The 15540-nt window shown below is 63.5% G+C and overlaps 1 protein-coding gene across 2 annotated transcripts; it reads left to right on the top strand.

Moving 5' to 3' along the window:
- Nucleotides 1–3688: 3688 nt before the first annotated feature.
- On the top strand, nt 3689–14473 carry GAREM2 (GRB2 associated regulator of MAPK1 subtype 2). Of its 2 annotated transcripts, XM_056123206.1 has the most exons (7): nt 3689–3899; nt 5996–6136; nt 9710–9840; nt 10861–11370; nt 11482–11922; nt 12468–12637; nt 13288–14473. In XM_056123206.1, exons 1-7 carry the CDS (start codon nt 3788–3790, stop codon nt 14249–14251), a joined length of 2469 nt encoding a protein of 822 aa, XP_055979181.1. In that variant the 5' UTR covers nt 3689–3787; the 3' UTR covers nt 14252–14473. The 2 variants fall into 2 exon arrangements, with proteins under 2 accessions (XP_055979181.1, XP_055979171.1); XM_056123196.1 differs by having other exon boundaries at nt 3690–3899; nt 10861–11922.
- Nucleotides 14474–15540: the final 1067 nt, after the last annotated feature.

Below are 15540 nucleotides of genomic sequence, written 5' to 3'. Positions count from 1 at the left end.
CTAGACGGTGCTGGGGATCCCCCAGGGGTGCCCACATGCAAGGCCATGCCTCAACTCGTGTTCTATAACTGGCCCTGCCTGCTCTGGAAGGAATCGGGGTACCTTACACAGCAGAGCCCTTCGCCAGTTCTGCCTTACTTATCTGTGGGTAGCCATGAGCCAAGTACCCCCCGGATCCGTGAGGAGAGAGCCCAGGGAAGATGCAGACAAGTGACAGAACCGAAGTGCTTCCTCCCGGGCGCTCCAGGAGAGGACAGTCAGCTCTGGCCGGGGCAGTTTCTGCTTTGGGATCCACACACCGGGTCTCTGCTTAGCGGCTGCTCCCAGCCAGCCTTGGGGGCCCATGCGGTGTGTGTGTGTGTTGCGTCTGAACCCCGGTTTCCCCTCTGCTCTGCATATGCCCAGTGGGGGGAATTGGGTGTTTTGGAGACACCCTGGGCATTGGTAGTGGGCACAGCTCCCTGTGCCCCCAGGTCAGTCCTGAGTTGATCTGCCCCTTGTTGCGCCACTTGGAGAAAATCCAAAGACAAAGCAACGCCCAAGGGACTGGAGGAACCAAATCAGCCCATGAGAAACGCCCTAAGACCAGCGTCAATTGCAGGGGGAAAAATGGATGGAATTTTATTACTGGGACTTTGATTCCAATCAAGTATAACTAAATTCCCCGACAAGACAGTAAGAGAAATGCAAAACCCAGCTACATTTGCTCTTTTTAGCTTGGTCTGTGTATGTGTTGTTTTTTGGCAAACACTTATTTTTTTCCTTAGTTAAAACAAAAAAATCTCTGAGGCTGGAGAGATAGTGCAGTGGGTAGGGTGCTTCATTTGCACACAGCCAACTCAGGAAGGAAACCAGGGCTGGAGGGGCAGCTTCACGGGCCGGGCACAGTCTTTGCAAGCAGGCGGCATAGTTCTCTGAGCACCACCAGGAGCGACCCCCAAGCACTGAGCTGGGAGTGGCCCCTGAGCGCCACAAGTGTGGCCCCAAACATAGTGTTGACATGGTTTTTTTTTCCCCCCACCAATCCCTTCTTGGTTCTGAGAAAGGGGAAACAACTCCAATGATTGCTCACCAGTTTATGAGCAAATCAATACACGTGAGGTATCTAAACATTGGAATAGTTCGGGAAAAACCAAGCACACTGACAGGGGCTACTTCCTGGGGGAAGCTGGAGGATGCTGGCTGAATGAAAGGAGGCGGGTGCAGAGGACCACAGTTTCTACCACTCCATTGCGAGGGAGCTGCATGGCGTTCGCAAAATGAGAGGGGAAAAAAAGTGGATTAGCGTGTTGGGGCTGGAGCGACAGTACAGTGAGTAGGGAATTTGCCTTGCATGCGGCCAACCTGGGTTCGATCCCTGGCATCCCATAGGGTCCCCTGGCCACCGCCAGGAGTGATTCCTGAGTGCAGAGCCAGGACTAACTACTGAGCAGTGCCAGGAGTGGCCCCAAACAACAACAAAAGTGAATCAGTGTAGGGAAGAGATTGGCTCCTTCCCGGGGACATATTTTCTTTTAGAAACTTTAAAAGATGTATTTATTGATGGGGCTGGTGAGGGTCCTCAGGAGGCAGGACACAGGGTCTTTCCTGGCTCTGTGCTCAGGACTAAACCTGCCAGCCACATGCCTTCCCCCAGAACCATTTCTCCAGTTCTTTTAGGAACTTTTAAAACATTGGCTACAGTTGCACACTCAAGAATATACTAAAAACAGCATTTCTTCCTGAAAATTAGGCTTGAATGGTGGTGAGCAAAAAGATAATCCCCAACCGAAATGCATCTGGACTGTGTATTTAACTATGGTGCTTCCCCTGGGAGGGGAAGGGTGTCTGTCCCTCTGTCTGTTCCCCTCTGTGGCGGCGACATGGTGTCCTGCATTTTTTAGAGCCTAATGAAAAGCCAGGTATGTGACTGCATTGATGAGGCACGTGGAGCTTCATGGGATGGGGGTTGGAATCAGCCCTGCTCCCCGCCATGACAATGCTCCGGGTTGCCACCCTCAAATGCCTCCTCCAGCTTCTGACCGACCATGAACCCGGAGGCGCACATACTAATCTCGGAACCCAAGGGCTTCTGGCAGTAATCCCTCTAGGTTTATTACTAAAATATTAGAATTCCATATTCATGTGGCCACTATTGTGGCTTCACAACATCATATGCTCTTCATAAGCAGCATTAGAAAATAAATTTTCTAATGATGTCTTTGTGGCAGGTCTGAATGTTCGGGAAAATTCCAAATAACAGTGGTGGGTCTTTTGTCGTAATACTGAATGTGATCAACATAGAGGAAGAGAGAGAGTAAAGTGGAAATCTGCCACACAGGTGGGAGGTGGGTAGGAGGGGGCGTATACTGGGGTTCTTGGTGGTGGAAAATGCGCACTGGTGAAGGGACAGGTGTTTGATCATTGTATGACTGACCGAGGCTTGAACTGAAAGACTTTGTGAGTGTTCTCACGGTGATTCAACAACGACAACAACAAAGAATATACCAAAAACGCAGAACTGAACACTGTCTGTGTAGCTAATAATCCTCAATGTTATATATTATATCTCAATAAACTGGCATCACAAACAATCTGGGATGCTCAGGGGAGTAGGTGCGTGGTTCTGGGGATGTGAGCCCGGCCTTCCTGTGCCAAACCTGTGCATCTTTGGGCATCTTCCTGGCCCCTGGGATTTCTCTGTTTTTAGTGGCTGCATAGTGTCCCCTTGGCTAGAGACATCTGGATGACACATTACCGGATGTCCCCCCACTCAGGAGAAAGACTGGGGGCGGGCTTGTCCCTTTCTCTGGCTAGGATGGAGACTTGGGTTAGAAGGGACTCTCGGCCTTTCTCCCAGGTTCCGGCCCTTGGACCCTGATACTAGTCACCTCAGCCGAAGAGGTCTGTGCTCCTGTGTGTGTGTGTGTGTGTGGGGGGGGTCATCTCCCTGGGGACACACTGGACTCACGTTCATGAGTTCTTAAGGGCGTTGACAGCCTTGTCTGGGCAGCCCACTCTTCCCTCCAGACCGGCTGCATCAACGCCTGGTCAGCTGCAGGGGCCGCTGCAGACACACGGGGCGAGGCCGGGGGGTGCTGGACCGAGGCCACCGCGGCTGCCGGGAAGGGATTCCCAAGGGGCGCTCGGGAGCCCGAGCCAAGAGGGGTCGGCGGCAGGCGGCGAGGAGAGCAGGGAAGGACGAAAAACGTGCCGGGGGGGGGGGGGGGGGGCGGGGGAGACCGCGGCCCCGCGGCGCAACCGGCCGGTCTTGGCCACTCCGAGGACCGCGCGCGGGGCTGGGTGCCGGGGCAGCCGGGGTGCGGGCGGGAGGGGGGGGCAGGGGTTGTGGCCAAGCCCGCGGCTAGCCCGGGTGACCCTCGCTCGTCCCCACGCTGCGCCTCACTTTGCTCATCGGTGAAATGGGGTGGAGGCGCTGGCCCGGCGGGGCCGTGGGGAGCGGACTGTCCCCGGAGCGCGGCGGCCGCAGCTCGGGGCAGCGGGACAGGCCCCGGCGCGGCCCGAGGGGGCGGTGGCAGCGGCGGCCGGGCCCTCCCCGCCAGCCCCGCACCCGCTGCGCGGGTCCCCGGGGTGGTGGGCGCGCCGCGGTCACCTGGACGCGCGGGCCGGGTGGGCGGCGCGGAGGCGGGGCCTGGCGCGGGCCGGGGGTGGGGCGGGGGGGCGGGGGGCGGGCGCCCGGCGGGAGTCCGGCCACGTGACGCCGAGCCGGGCCGGGGCCGGCGGCGCGGGGAGCCCGGGAGGCGGCGGCGGGGGGCGCGCGGGCCGGGCCGTCGGGGCGCCCCATGCCATGGAGAAGCTGGCGGCCGGGCTGGCCGGGCTGCGCTGGAGCATGGGCGCCTTCCCGCTGGACCTCATCGTCAGCCGCTGCCGCCTGCCCACGCTCGCCTGCCTCGGGCCAGGTACCGGGGCGCGGAGGGGCCGGCGCGGGGGGGCCGGCGGCGAGGAAGCGGCGGGGGGTCGTTTCGGGCCGGTGCGAGCCAGGCGCGGAGGATGCGCTCGGGTCCCCCGGCTCCCCCGCGCCGGCCGCGCGCGCCTCTCGGTGCGCCTCCCCGGGGGAAACGGGGTCCCGGCACCCCAACGTGAGTCGCGCTCCTCCTGGGCGCCCGGGTCGGGCACAGGCACGGACAGCCGGACCCGAGACAGGGTCTGGAGCGGGAATGAGCTGCCCGGCCCGGCTTGGGGCTCGGAGCGCGGCCCGGCCGCCGCGCCCGCCCCGTCGGAGCACCCCTGTCCCCGCCGCTCCGCACCCCGCCGGGGGCCGCGCCCCCTCCGTCTCTTTGTCTCCGGCCTGTCCCCCTCGATCCCACCCCGCCGCCCCCCCGCGTCCCTCGGGCCTCGGACTCTGGCTTCCCTCCCGCCCCGCTTGGGACCCTTCTCGCTGCTCCCTAATTCCGCGTGCTCTGGAGCCGCCTCCGGTCCCCCCACCTACTTCTTAGGGACCCCGAGCCTGGGGCCGCTGTGCGGGTTCCCCCGTGCCGGGCGGGGGTGCGCTCCCGGAGGCCGCGCGGAGCGAGGGGACCGCTTGGGGGAAGCGGGGGCTGCCCGGCGGGGGGAGGGGCGGGAGCCGGGGCTGGCAGCCGGGCCGGGGGTTTTGTGTGCGAGAAGAATAGGGGTTTGGCCCGCGTTGGCACACTCGCTTCCCTGCATGCTAATGGGGCCCGCAGGCTCCTCTCCTGCGCGGCCCGGGCCCGGAGTCCCCTCCTGCTGCCGCGGCGCGGGGGGAGTGGGCCCCGTGGGCGGCGGGCGCCGTGGGAGCATCCGGGCCGCCGGACTTGCCGGGCGCCCACGACCTGGAGAACACCCCAAGGACCAGCGTGTGACCCGCGGCTGCCTCGGCGGCGGCGACGGCGTGGGGGCGCGTGCGCTGCGGACGGGGAGGCCCGGCCGGCCGCGCGTCCTCCTTTGACACTGTCCCCATTCCCGCCACCCCACAACTTTCTGTGCTCCTTAGCCACGGGGCTCCTCGGCACCCTACAGCCCCGTTATTGCCCCCCCAGTGGCATCCGTGGAGCTCGGTGGCTGAGTAACTGGTGTGGTGGCCGTGGCCGGTCCCAGTGAGTGTGGCATGAAACAGTCTTGTACTTGGCACTCGGGAGCGACCCCTTGGGGACCGGGAGACTGAGCTGTCTCCCTGGGGACATGCTGTTCCTGTGTGTGCGGTGACCGCATTGGCTGTTGGGGACGCGGAGCTGAGAGCTGGGGATGACTCTGCCCCCTCAAAGGGAGCCAGGTCCCTGCCCCCCTCTAGCCCCCACCCCCGCCCCCCTGCACACAGACCTCATGGGAGCCCCAGCTATCTGGGAGGCCAAGTTTACTGAGGGGCTGCGCCCCCCCCCCCACCCCCTCGGGGGCCCCCAGCTGCAGCCAGGAGACCAGCTCCTAGAAACTGGGCTGCCCCCTTCTGCTCCCCTGGAAACTGTTGCCGGGGTTGGAGCCTCGGGGAGCCCAGACCCCTCCAGACACCTCTGCCTGTGCCGCTTTCCCTGAACTGGCCCCTCCTGTCTTCCGAACTGAACCCGAGTCGGAGCGTGGAGGGCTTGGAGACAGTCTTCTCTCTTTGGGGTCCCCCGAATGCAGGAGATGCAGTGTGAGAGGGTGGGGGTCAGCTCCTCTGGGGAGAGGGACAGCTGGGGCCATCAGCCCGCAGCCCCTGCTCTGCCCTCCCTGCCCCCCACAACCAGCCTCCTTACCCCCGCCTCCCTGTAGGCTGAGAACAAGCAGGGGGGAGGGGAGAGGGTCAGGCCCCTTTCACTGGAGCCTCAAGTCGGCCATAATTCTGTTCCTCCTCTTGGGGAGCCCTGGTCCCCCTCACAGCCTGGGATAGCAGGGTCTCTTTGACAGACTGAGCAGGGCGAGGGTGGGGAGGCCCGGGACCCCGAGAGAGAGCCTGACTCTGCTCCCCCTGGCCCAACCGTTGGGGACTACAGACCTGGGGCTCACCCCGTTCTCTCTGACCCCTCACGCTTGTTCCTTTCCCTGTGCTCCCTGCACCCAGGGGAGTATGCCGAGGGCGTCAGTGAGCGTGACATCCTGCTCATCCACTCCTGCCGCCAGTGGACCACCGTGACGGCCCACACGCTGGAGGAGGGCCACTACGTCATCGGGCCCAAGATCGACATCCCCCTGCAGTACCCAGGTGCGCCTGGCCAGGACAGCTGCACAGGACCGCTGGGGCGGGCAGCTGTTGGTCACCCCTTTCCTTGGAGCTGCAGGGCCGAGCAGGCCTGGGAGGAGGGTGGGAATTGGGGGCTGGTGGGTTTCTGCTGGATCTGTGGGGCCCGACTCTCAGGAACTGTGACTTCGCTCACTGGTGGGCAAACCTTCATTTAAAATAGTGTTTACTAGGCATGGGGGTCAGTGGTAGGGCCGAGGCCTCGTCTTTGTGAAGCCCTGGGTTCCATGATAACAACTCTCTCCCTCTCTCTCCCTCCCTCTCTCTCTCTCTTCACACTCTTCTCTCCCTCTCTCCCTCTTTCCTTCTCTCCCTTTCTCCCTCTCCCCCTTCCAAAGATTCACTTGGTTGTGTTTTTCTGTGGTGTGGGGCTGGGCTGGAACTGGGCCCTCACACAGGCAGGGCAAGCACCCAAGCACTCACCCCCTGAGCCCCAGTCTGGTTCCAAAAGAAAGATTTTGTTTATAATTTTGTTTTGGGGCGAGTGTGTGAACCACTAGCAGACACTAGTCCTCACTGTGCTCAGGAGTGACCCCTGGTGGTGCTCAGGGGACAATACTCCATGCCTGGATTGAACCAGGGTCTGCCCTATGACTTTATACAAGGCAGGTGTCTGAATCTCTGCAGTAGCTGTCCAATTCCCAAAAGATTCTGTTTAAAAAAAAAAAATTGGGAGGAGGGCTGGAGTGATAGAACAGCAGGTAGGGCGTTTGCCTTGCACACAGCTGACCCGGGTTTGATCCCCGTCACCCTACGTAGTTCCCTGAGCTTGCCTAGGAATGATCCCCGAGCACTGCCAGGTGTGCTTCCAAAAAAAAAAACCAGCAAAAGAGATTGGGGGAAGGGGCCACACCTGACCATGCTCAGCACTTACTCCTGCGTTCAGGGGTCACACCTGGTGGTACTCGGGAGACTAGAGGGTACAGAAATGAAACCAGGGTCAACCTTGGACAAGGCCAGGGCCTTCCAACAGTTTTATACTAATGAGGGGGCCTGAGAGTTAATATAGTACCTAGGGCACTTGCCTTGTACAAGGCCGACCCGGATTCGATCCCTGGTATCCCTGGAGCCTGGCCAGAAGTGATTCCTGAGCACAGCCCGCTGGGGCCACCAAACCAGATATAAATATATACATACCTGCAAACAGCAGCACACCAAACCTTGCTTGATAAGAGCTTTCCTGTGCCCCAAGAAGCCTCTGAGAAGCCTCAATTGCATCTTTTTAGCATCCTGGAAACAAAGGGCGGTGCTCGGCCACCGTGGTACGGCCAGCATCTGTCGCCTCTCCCGCTGTGTGTGTGGCTGTGTGTGTGTGAAACTCATTGTCTTCACTCACTTCCAAAGCGAATGTTAACACTTTAGACTTTTAAATAAGATGATGCTAATGAGCCCCCCTGCTCTGGTTTGTGCGGGACGCCTGCGGCTGCAGGAGACCAGAGCCAGCTGCGCTGCCCACCGCATGGGGGATGCCCGGGCCACAGGGACTGGCCTTTGGGGCCGGCCATACTACAGGCCTTTGCTGAGGAGCTGGAGCGATAGTACAGTGGCCAGGGCACTTGCTTTGTACAAGGATGACCCGGTTCGGTCCCCAGCATCTGACATGGTCCCCTGAGCCTGCCAGGAGTGATTCCTGAGTGCAGCGCAGGGAGTAAGCCCTGAGCATCCCTGGGTGGGGCTCAGAACTAACCAAAAAAAGAAAAGAAGTCCTTTGTTGGGGTGTTGTGCCTTGTGGGGGGAGGCCCCAGACTCCCTGTGTGCACCCAGCTTCTGTGTTGGAGCCAGAACTGCACCCCACCCCCGGGCCAGCCTATCTACCTCCGGACTCGCCCGCTGGGTCAGCTGATCACTCCAGTACGTTATTTATCGGGTTCGGGTTCGGGGGCCACACCTGCAATGCTCAGGGGCTCCTGCAGCTGCATGCGGGATGGAACCTCATGGGGGGGGGGTCCCAGGGGCACTGACAGGTACTTTTGGGGCTTGATGGTGTGGGTCCCTGATGGTGGCTGCCCAGGTACAGAGTTCCCCGCCTGTCTGGTCCAGGGGGTGGGGGGTCAACATGTCTTCTGGGGATAGAGAGGCAAAGATTTGGGAGAAGCTTTGGCTGGAAACCACTGTTGGTGGGAGCAGCTTATCCCTGTGCCCCAAAGCCTGGGAGGACCGGCTGCCCCCGCCCCGCTGGGCGTGGCTCACCTTAGAGGAGGGGTGCGAGGCTCCTCTCTGTTCTGCCCTGGACAGCGCGCCCACCCTGGCGGTGGTCAACGGGTGGGTGGCAGCTGGTCTGCAGGGGTATCACACCCCGCCTCAGTCCCAGCATTGTGTTGGGCGACGGGCCGCCTGGAGGGGGAGGGGAGCCCCCCAGGGGAGGGGAAAGGGCCGAGGCGGTGGGGGAGGGGGGGCTCGGCCCTTAATGAATCTCCCTCCCTTAGTGAATGAATTATGGTGCGAACAGGGAGGGCGGTGGGAGCGGGCTGGGGCGCTGCGGGGTGCCCGGGCTTCACCCTTGGGACGGTCCCAGCTCAAAGTCTCTTCCCGGGGGCGCAGGGCCGCGCCCCTTCCCAGCGGGGAGCGCTGAACACCTGTGCCCCAGGTGGTCTGCGGGGCCGAGCGCGTTCGCGCGGTGATGGGGCGATGGGGCCCCGAGGACGACGAGGGCGACATCGCGCAGACGCCCGAGGCTGGGACTCGGCCCCGATGCTCGGAGGCACTCCCGGGGGAGGCCAGAGAGGAAGCGCCCCCGGGGCTGCAGGGAGGGGCAGGCTGGGGGGGGGGGGCGCGTGCCTTCCTCGGCGGCCTTGACCCAGCCGCTGCAGGCTGCCATGGTTACATCGATCTCCGGCCACATCCTCCCGGCCCGCCGGCCAGACCCGCTCCAGCGCTCCCCACGGGGCTCCCGCCGCCTGCCTGCTGGGCCTGGTCGTTTGTGGGGATGTGGGGGAGGAGAAAGGGGCGCCTCTGGCCGCGTGGAAGCTGACCTGTCCTTCCTGCTTCCTGCCCTCCGGGCCAGCGTTGGGGGAAGCGGGGCTGCTCCCCAGAGGGGCTCAGAGTGGCCAGGCACGAGGGGCGAGGGGCTTCTCTTTCTGATTCGTCATACCCTGGATTTATGTTTGGATTTGGGGGTCTCTAGGAGCCCCGTGTGTTAGGTGTGTGGGCTCAGAGGGGCAGGATGGGGGCCTGAGCATGCTCTGCTAGGAGTCTGTCGCACCTTGTGGAGACACAACACTGCTCACTCGCCCTTTCCACTCTGCCCGGCTCAGACCTGCCCTTGGGTCTGTCCATCTCGTGCTGCAGAGGGGCCAGCCGAGACGAAAGGAGCAGGAAGGGCCGCCCTGACCGGCCCAGAGGATAGCGCGGGGGGAAGGGCGTTTACCTCGCATGTGCTCACCTGGGTTCAATCCCAGCACCGCATGTAGTTCCCTGCGCACAAAGCCAGGAGTAAGCCCTGAGCACCGCTGGGTGTGCCACCCTGCCGAAAAAGAAGGGGGACCCATGAGGGTGCTGGGGAGGCAGCTCCCAGCAGCTGTGTCCCCTCCTGCTTAGGGAAGTTCAAGCTGCTGGAGCAGGCCCGGGACGTGCGGGAGCCGGTGCGGTACTTCAGCAGCGTGGAGGAGGTGGCCAGCGTCTTCCCAGACCGCATCTTTGTGATGGAGGCCATCACGTTCAGCGTCAAGGTCAGTCTGCCCCGCACCAGGCCCCGCTGCTCTCACAGGAGGGGTTGCCCATGAGGGTCTAGGACCAGAAGGCAGGGTGTGGCCCTGTTACATCAGGGCTCCTGGGAATTGGGCTAGAATTTCCACTGGGAGATGGAAGGGCCAAGGCCCAATGGGCAAGTGCCCCGGGCAGTTAGAGTCACTTCCATAGGGTGGGGTGTGTACGGCGGGCCTAGGAGGTGTCCCTGCTTATGTTCCAGTGGTGCTTCAAACCTTCCCCTCTCTCCAATGCATTTCTCTTCCCAGAAGCCTTATCGAGCAGGTGGATCTTTTGGGGGGACCACACCCAGTAGTGCAGGGGTGGGAGTGACTCCTTGCTCTGTGTTTGGGGGCCACTCCTCTGGTCTCTGGGAACCATGTGATCCAGGGAATCAGACCCGGTTCTCCATTGAGCAAGGCATGCATTCGGCCACTTGATCTCTGTCTTCGAACCAGGGGTAGAACCTTATTATTGTGCAGGCTTTAAAGATCAGGAGAAGAAAAGGGCTGATTTGATTTCTTTTTTGGGCCCACGCCTGGCACTGTTGTTTGGGGCTCACTCCTGGTGAGACAGAGCCTGGATGAGAGGCAGGCAAAGCATGGGCTCCGGCCCCAGGAAAATGACTATTTAATCTTCAAAGCTAAGTCCCTGCACAGAATGTGTTTACTCCTTCCAGCCCCCTTTCAGAGTAAGAGCTAGGCATGCAGTCAGTTACCTAGAGATAACTCATCTGACCTTCCATGTCCGCCACAGATATTCCAGTATGGACAAGGGGCCCCGGATCCCCTAAGCCCAGTGCCCTTGTGTATCTGGGCCACATCCCAGGGTGCTCTGGGGCTATTCCTGGCTCTGGTGCTCATTCCTGGCAGTGCCCAGTTTTCGAACCCGGGCAGCGGGATGTACTATTGGCTGCAGGCTCTCTGGTCTCAGCCCCAGAGGGTGGCTCAGAGGTGCCAAGGACCGCGCAGCTGAGGCACCGCCGCCGGCTTCTGGGCCCACAGGTGGTGTCCGGCGAGTTCAGCGAGGACAGCGAGGTGTACAACTTCACGCTGCACGCGGGCGACGAGCTCACGCTCATGGGCCAGGCGGAGATCCTGTGCGCCAAGAGCACCAAGGAGCGCTCGCGCTTCACCACGCTGTTGCGCAAGCTGGGCCGGGCCGGGGCGCTGGCGGGCATGGGGGGTGGCGGCCCCGGGGCCCCGGGGACCGCGGGCGGCAGCGGCGGCGGCGGCGGTGGCGGCGGCGGCAGCAGCGCGCGGTCCCTCAAAGGCAAGATGCCCTGCCTCATCTGCATGAACCACCGCACCAACGAGAGCCTGAGCCTGCCCTTCCAGTGCCAGGGCCGCTTCAGCACGCGCAGCCCGCTGGAACTGCAGATGCAGGAGGGCGAGCACACGGTGCGGGCCATCATCGAGCGCGTGCGGCTGCCGGTGAACGTGCTGGTGCCCAGCCGGCCGCCGCGCAACCCCTACGACCTGCACCCGGTGCGGGAGGGTCACTGCTACAAGCTGGTGAGCATCATCTCCAAGACCGTGGTGCTGGGGCTGGCGCTGCGCCGCGAGGGCCCCGCGCCGCTGCACTTCCTGCTGCTCACCGACACGCCGCGCTTCGCGCTGCCACAGGGCCTGCTGGCCGGGGACCCGCGCGTCGAGCGCCTGGTGCGCGACAGTGCGTCCTACTGCCGCGAGCGCTTCGACCCCGACGAGTACTCGACGGCCGTGCGCGAGGCGCCCGCCGAGCTGGCCGATGACGGCGCCAGCCCGCGCCGCGCGCGCCTCTGCCTGCCCGCGCCCCCGCGCGCGCCTCTGCCTGCCCGCGCCCCCGGCCCGCCAGGCGACGGCGACCAGGACTACGTGAGCCCCGACTGGGCCGCCGCGCCCGAGCCCGCCGCACCGCCTGCCGAGATCCCCTACGAGGAGCTGTGGGCGCACCAGGCAGCCGACGGCCCGGCCGAGGGTCGCTCCCGGCCGCCCCCGGGGCCCGATCTCATCTCCTTCGGGGCCGGGCCGCCCCATCTGGAGCCCGAGGCGCCGCCCCCTCCCGTCCCCCCCAAATCCGAAGCGGTGAGTGGACCCGCCGGAGGGGCGCTGGAAAGGGGAGTTCTGCGCCCGGAGATCCTGGAGGGGGGCGTCACAGGGCTCCAGGACATGCGCATGGGAGCCCGGCCCACGGAGTTGGGGGAGCCCCAGAATTGGAGCAGAGACTCGAAGAGCCTCATCTCGGGAACCCGCGTCCTGTAGCGGCTGCTTCCAGCCACTGTGTCTCACTCAGGGTCACCGCATTCACTGCAGCCGGGGGTCCCTCCAGGAACCCTGCTTGTCCGAGTCCAAGTTCCCAGGGCTTTTGAGGGCGGGGTCCAGAGGGCACATGCCCACCTTCCCTTTTCGCGTCTTCTCCCCGAGGAGACCCCCAAACTGCTCCTCCCTGCACCCTTGACTCTGGTCCACACTGGGGTGCACTTCCAAGGCTAGGAGATGTCTGGTTGGTCCCTGAGGATGGGGGCCCAGAACAGGAGGGGTGTGAGCAAGAGATGCGTCAGTCCTTGGGACGGGAGGAAGCCCCAGCTGTCAGAGGCGGGGTGGGGGAGTCACTGCATGCCCTGTTCCAGGTGAAGGAAGAGTGTCGCCTGCTCAACGCCCCGCCGGTGCCCCCGAGAGGCGGCAATGGCAGCGGCTGGCTGGCGGGCAGCCCTCCGGTGCCCCCGCGCTTCCCCAAGCTGCAGCCTGTCCACTCCCCCAGCTCCAGCCTCTCCTACTACTGCTCTGGCCTCCAGGATGGGTGAGCGGCTCCTGCTCCTGAGGGGAGGCGGGGCGGGGCTCCAGGGTTGGAGGAGGGGTCTGGCACCCAGTCTCTGTGTGGCCACCCTCCCGCTCCAGCCTGACCACGGAGGCCGTGGGGCCGAGAGTTAGTTAAGGTAGATAAACACTTGCCTTGTGCAGAGCTGTCCCGGGCATCTCCAGCAGCCCACGTGGTTCCCCGGGACCCCCAGGAGTGATCCTTGAGCAGAGAGCCGGGAGTAAGCCCTGAGCAATGCAGTGTGTAGACGCCTCAAAACAAAATTGGGGATGGGGGGACAGAGACCTCCTAAGTAATACTCAGAGCATCTAGAAGCTACTGCCCGTGATATTCGGCCAACCAGCCATGGTTCAGTGCGGGAACCCAGCAGCACTGCAGTCCCGGGGGCAGTGCCTGGGTGCAGACTCAGGCCTGGAGGGTGTCACGCATGCTCTCTGCCCACTGTGTAACACACTCAGCTGAGTTGCATCCTACCTGGGGTCGAGGGGGTGTGGGAAGAAACAGGGCGGGACTGAGTTCCAGGCTGCTCTGCCTTCCGGGCGGCCCCAGGGGCCAGCGTGGCTGTTGGCACACATGTGCGTGGCCCTTCCTGCTTGCTCTGCCTCACCCAGCCTCTCGCTGTCTGCCCGCAGGGTGGGCGCCCGCAGCGGCAGCGGCTCGCCCTCGCCCGATGCCTACTCGCTCTACTGCTACCCCTGCACCTGGGGAGACTGCAAGGCCGGCGAGTCCTCCAGCCGCCCGGGTCCCGGAACGCTGCCTTCCACCACGCAGCCCGGCCAGGCCACCAGGGCCCTGGCAGAGCCCCCGAGCAGCCGACCGGCCTCCCTCCTGGGCGCCGACACCCCTGTCAAGACCTACCACAGCTGCCCGCCTCTGTTCAAGTCCTCGCACCCCCAGAAACGCTTTGCTCCGTTTGGTGCGCTTAACCCCTTTTCGGGGCCCGTTACCACCTCGGGGGCCCCAACTGCCTCCAACCCCGCGTATTCCCCAGGCCCAGGCTCGTCGGGCCAGGCCTACTGCGCGGCTCCGGCCTCCTGCCCCACCTCATCCTCGTCCTCCTCCGAGTGGCAGGAGCCTGTCCTGGAACCCTTGGATCCCTTTGAACTGGGCCAGGGCAGTCCCCCAGAGCCTGACCTGCTGCGCGGTCCGGAGCCCAGGGCTGTGGGGGCGCCTGGACCCGGGCCCCGCCTTTCACCACTTGGACCCCCCAAGGCCTTTGAGCCAGAAGGTTTGGTGCTGCGGCAAGTCCCTGCTCCCTTGTCACCAGCAGCCCTGCAGGGGCCCGAGGCCGGGAGTGGCTCCCGCCTCCTCCTTCCGCCAGGGCGCCTGGAGGGGCCTCCTGCCAGTCCCCGGGATGGGGCCGTGTCCTGGCAGCCCCCCGCCGACCTGTCGGCGCTCTCCCTGGAGGAGGTGTCCCGCAGCCTGCGTTTCATCGGGCTCTCGGAGGACGTAGTCAGCTTCTTCGCCCGGGAACGCATCGACGGCAGCATCTTCGTACAGCTCAGTGAAGACATCCTGGCAGACGACTTCCGCCTCACCAAACTGCAGGTCAAGAAGATCATGCAGTTCATCAAAGGCTGGCGCCCCAAGATCTGAGGTGCCCCCAGGCAGCCGCACTGCTGGCAGGAGGCCTGGCTGGCCCCAGCTCTGCACCCGAGGCTGGAGTAGTAGCGTCACCAGAGCCCAGGCTGTTGGGACATGGTAGGGGTGGAGGCCGTCCCGGGCCAGACCCCTGCCAGGTGCGCCTTATCTTTGAGCGAGGCCGGGACCGGAAGCACCGCTGCCCGTGTCCCTGGGCCTGATGATGCCTTTGCCCTCCTTCCTGTAGGAGGGCCCCCCTTCCTCACATCCTGTACCCCTCAGGTCGGAGTTCAGGTGAAGGCCGAGGGAGGATGATGGGGACGTAAGCACAAACTCCCCAGAGGCCCCGCCACCTTGGTGGGTGTGGGCCGTGGACGTGCTCTGGGTGTCCTGTGCCGTTAGGGAGACAGCCGCACCCCGTCCTGGGGCTCTGGTGCCGAGTCACAGCAGCTTGTCTCGCCCCTGCATCCCCTTTCCCAGCCCAGGGGGCGTGGGGTGAACCCGTGCCAGGTTTCCGGTCAGTGGCACAGGGGTGGGTGTGTGGGACAGCAGAGCACCCTTCACAGGCCAGCTTAGTGCCTGGGGCCCCGCTTGTCGTGCTGCGTGGTCCCGCAAGTGCTGCTCTGGTGGGCAGCTCACCCCACCCTGCCTCCCCTCCCCAGAACCACACTCTTCCTCCTGTCAGGCCAGGGCTGGCCTTAGCCGGGTGCGCGGGAGCCGGCCTAGGTATTTATTTCCTCTGCTTCACGCTGGAGCCGTGAAGGTCGGCTCTGCTCTGCGGGAAGGGGTGTGAGGATGCGGGTGCAAAATGAATGGTTTCCTTGCTGATCCCGGGAGAATCCTCAGGACTGGTGAAAATAAAAGTGCCGGAGAAGAGTGCGTGTGGAATTCTGGGTGTTGGCTGGCTTCCCTGGGGTCCTAGGGCCCAGCAGGCACAGAGCACGCTGGCATGCTGCTGGGCGGGAGAGTCCGGCCCCTCCCGTCACACCCTGGCCCAGCATGTCTACTCAGACCCTGATTCTCTGGGGGCTTTGTTGAGGCTTCCTCTCTACAGACCGCTCTGGATGGTCTGAAACTCAACTCCGACGACTTGGTTCGACTGGCTTCCCTGCCTGTGTCACCCCGAGTGGAGCACTGGGCTCAGCCAAGTCACAGTCTCAAACTGCACCATACGCCGTGAAGGGCCTCGGTCAGGATTCTACACACACGCAGGCACCCCAGCACTCGACTCAGACTTAGATTGGGCACGTCTGCCCTGGGGGTGGGAGGGGGAGAAGGGCCGACCCGTGGGCCTTGTCCTGCGG

This window comes from Sorex fumeus, unplaced genomic scaffold (assembly GCF_029834395.1).
Source record: "Sorex fumeus unplaced genomic scaffold, SorFum_2.1 ptg000006l, whole genome shotgun sequence".
NCBI lineage: Eukaryota > Metazoa > Chordata > Mammalia > Eulipotyphla > Soricidae > Sorex > Sorex fumeus.
Note: the sequence above shows the minus strand (reverse complement) of the source record. Positions and strands in the feature narration are given on the sequence as shown.

Bases quoted from the DNA above. Each gene is read 5' to 3' on its own strand.
- GAREM2 (XM_056123196.1), top strand. From the start codon at position 3,788: ATGGAGAAGCTGGCGGCCGGGCTGGCCGGGCTGCGCTGGAGCATGGGC. The intron at 3,900-5,995 runs GTACCGGGGCGC...CCCTGCACCCAG, and splicing joins GCTCGCCTGCCTCGGGCCAG to GGGAGTATGCCGAGGGCGTC. The intron at 9,841-10,860 runs GTCAGTCTGCCC...CTGGGCCCACAG, and splicing joins CCATCACGTTCAGCGTCAAG to GTGGTGTCCGGCGAGTTCAG.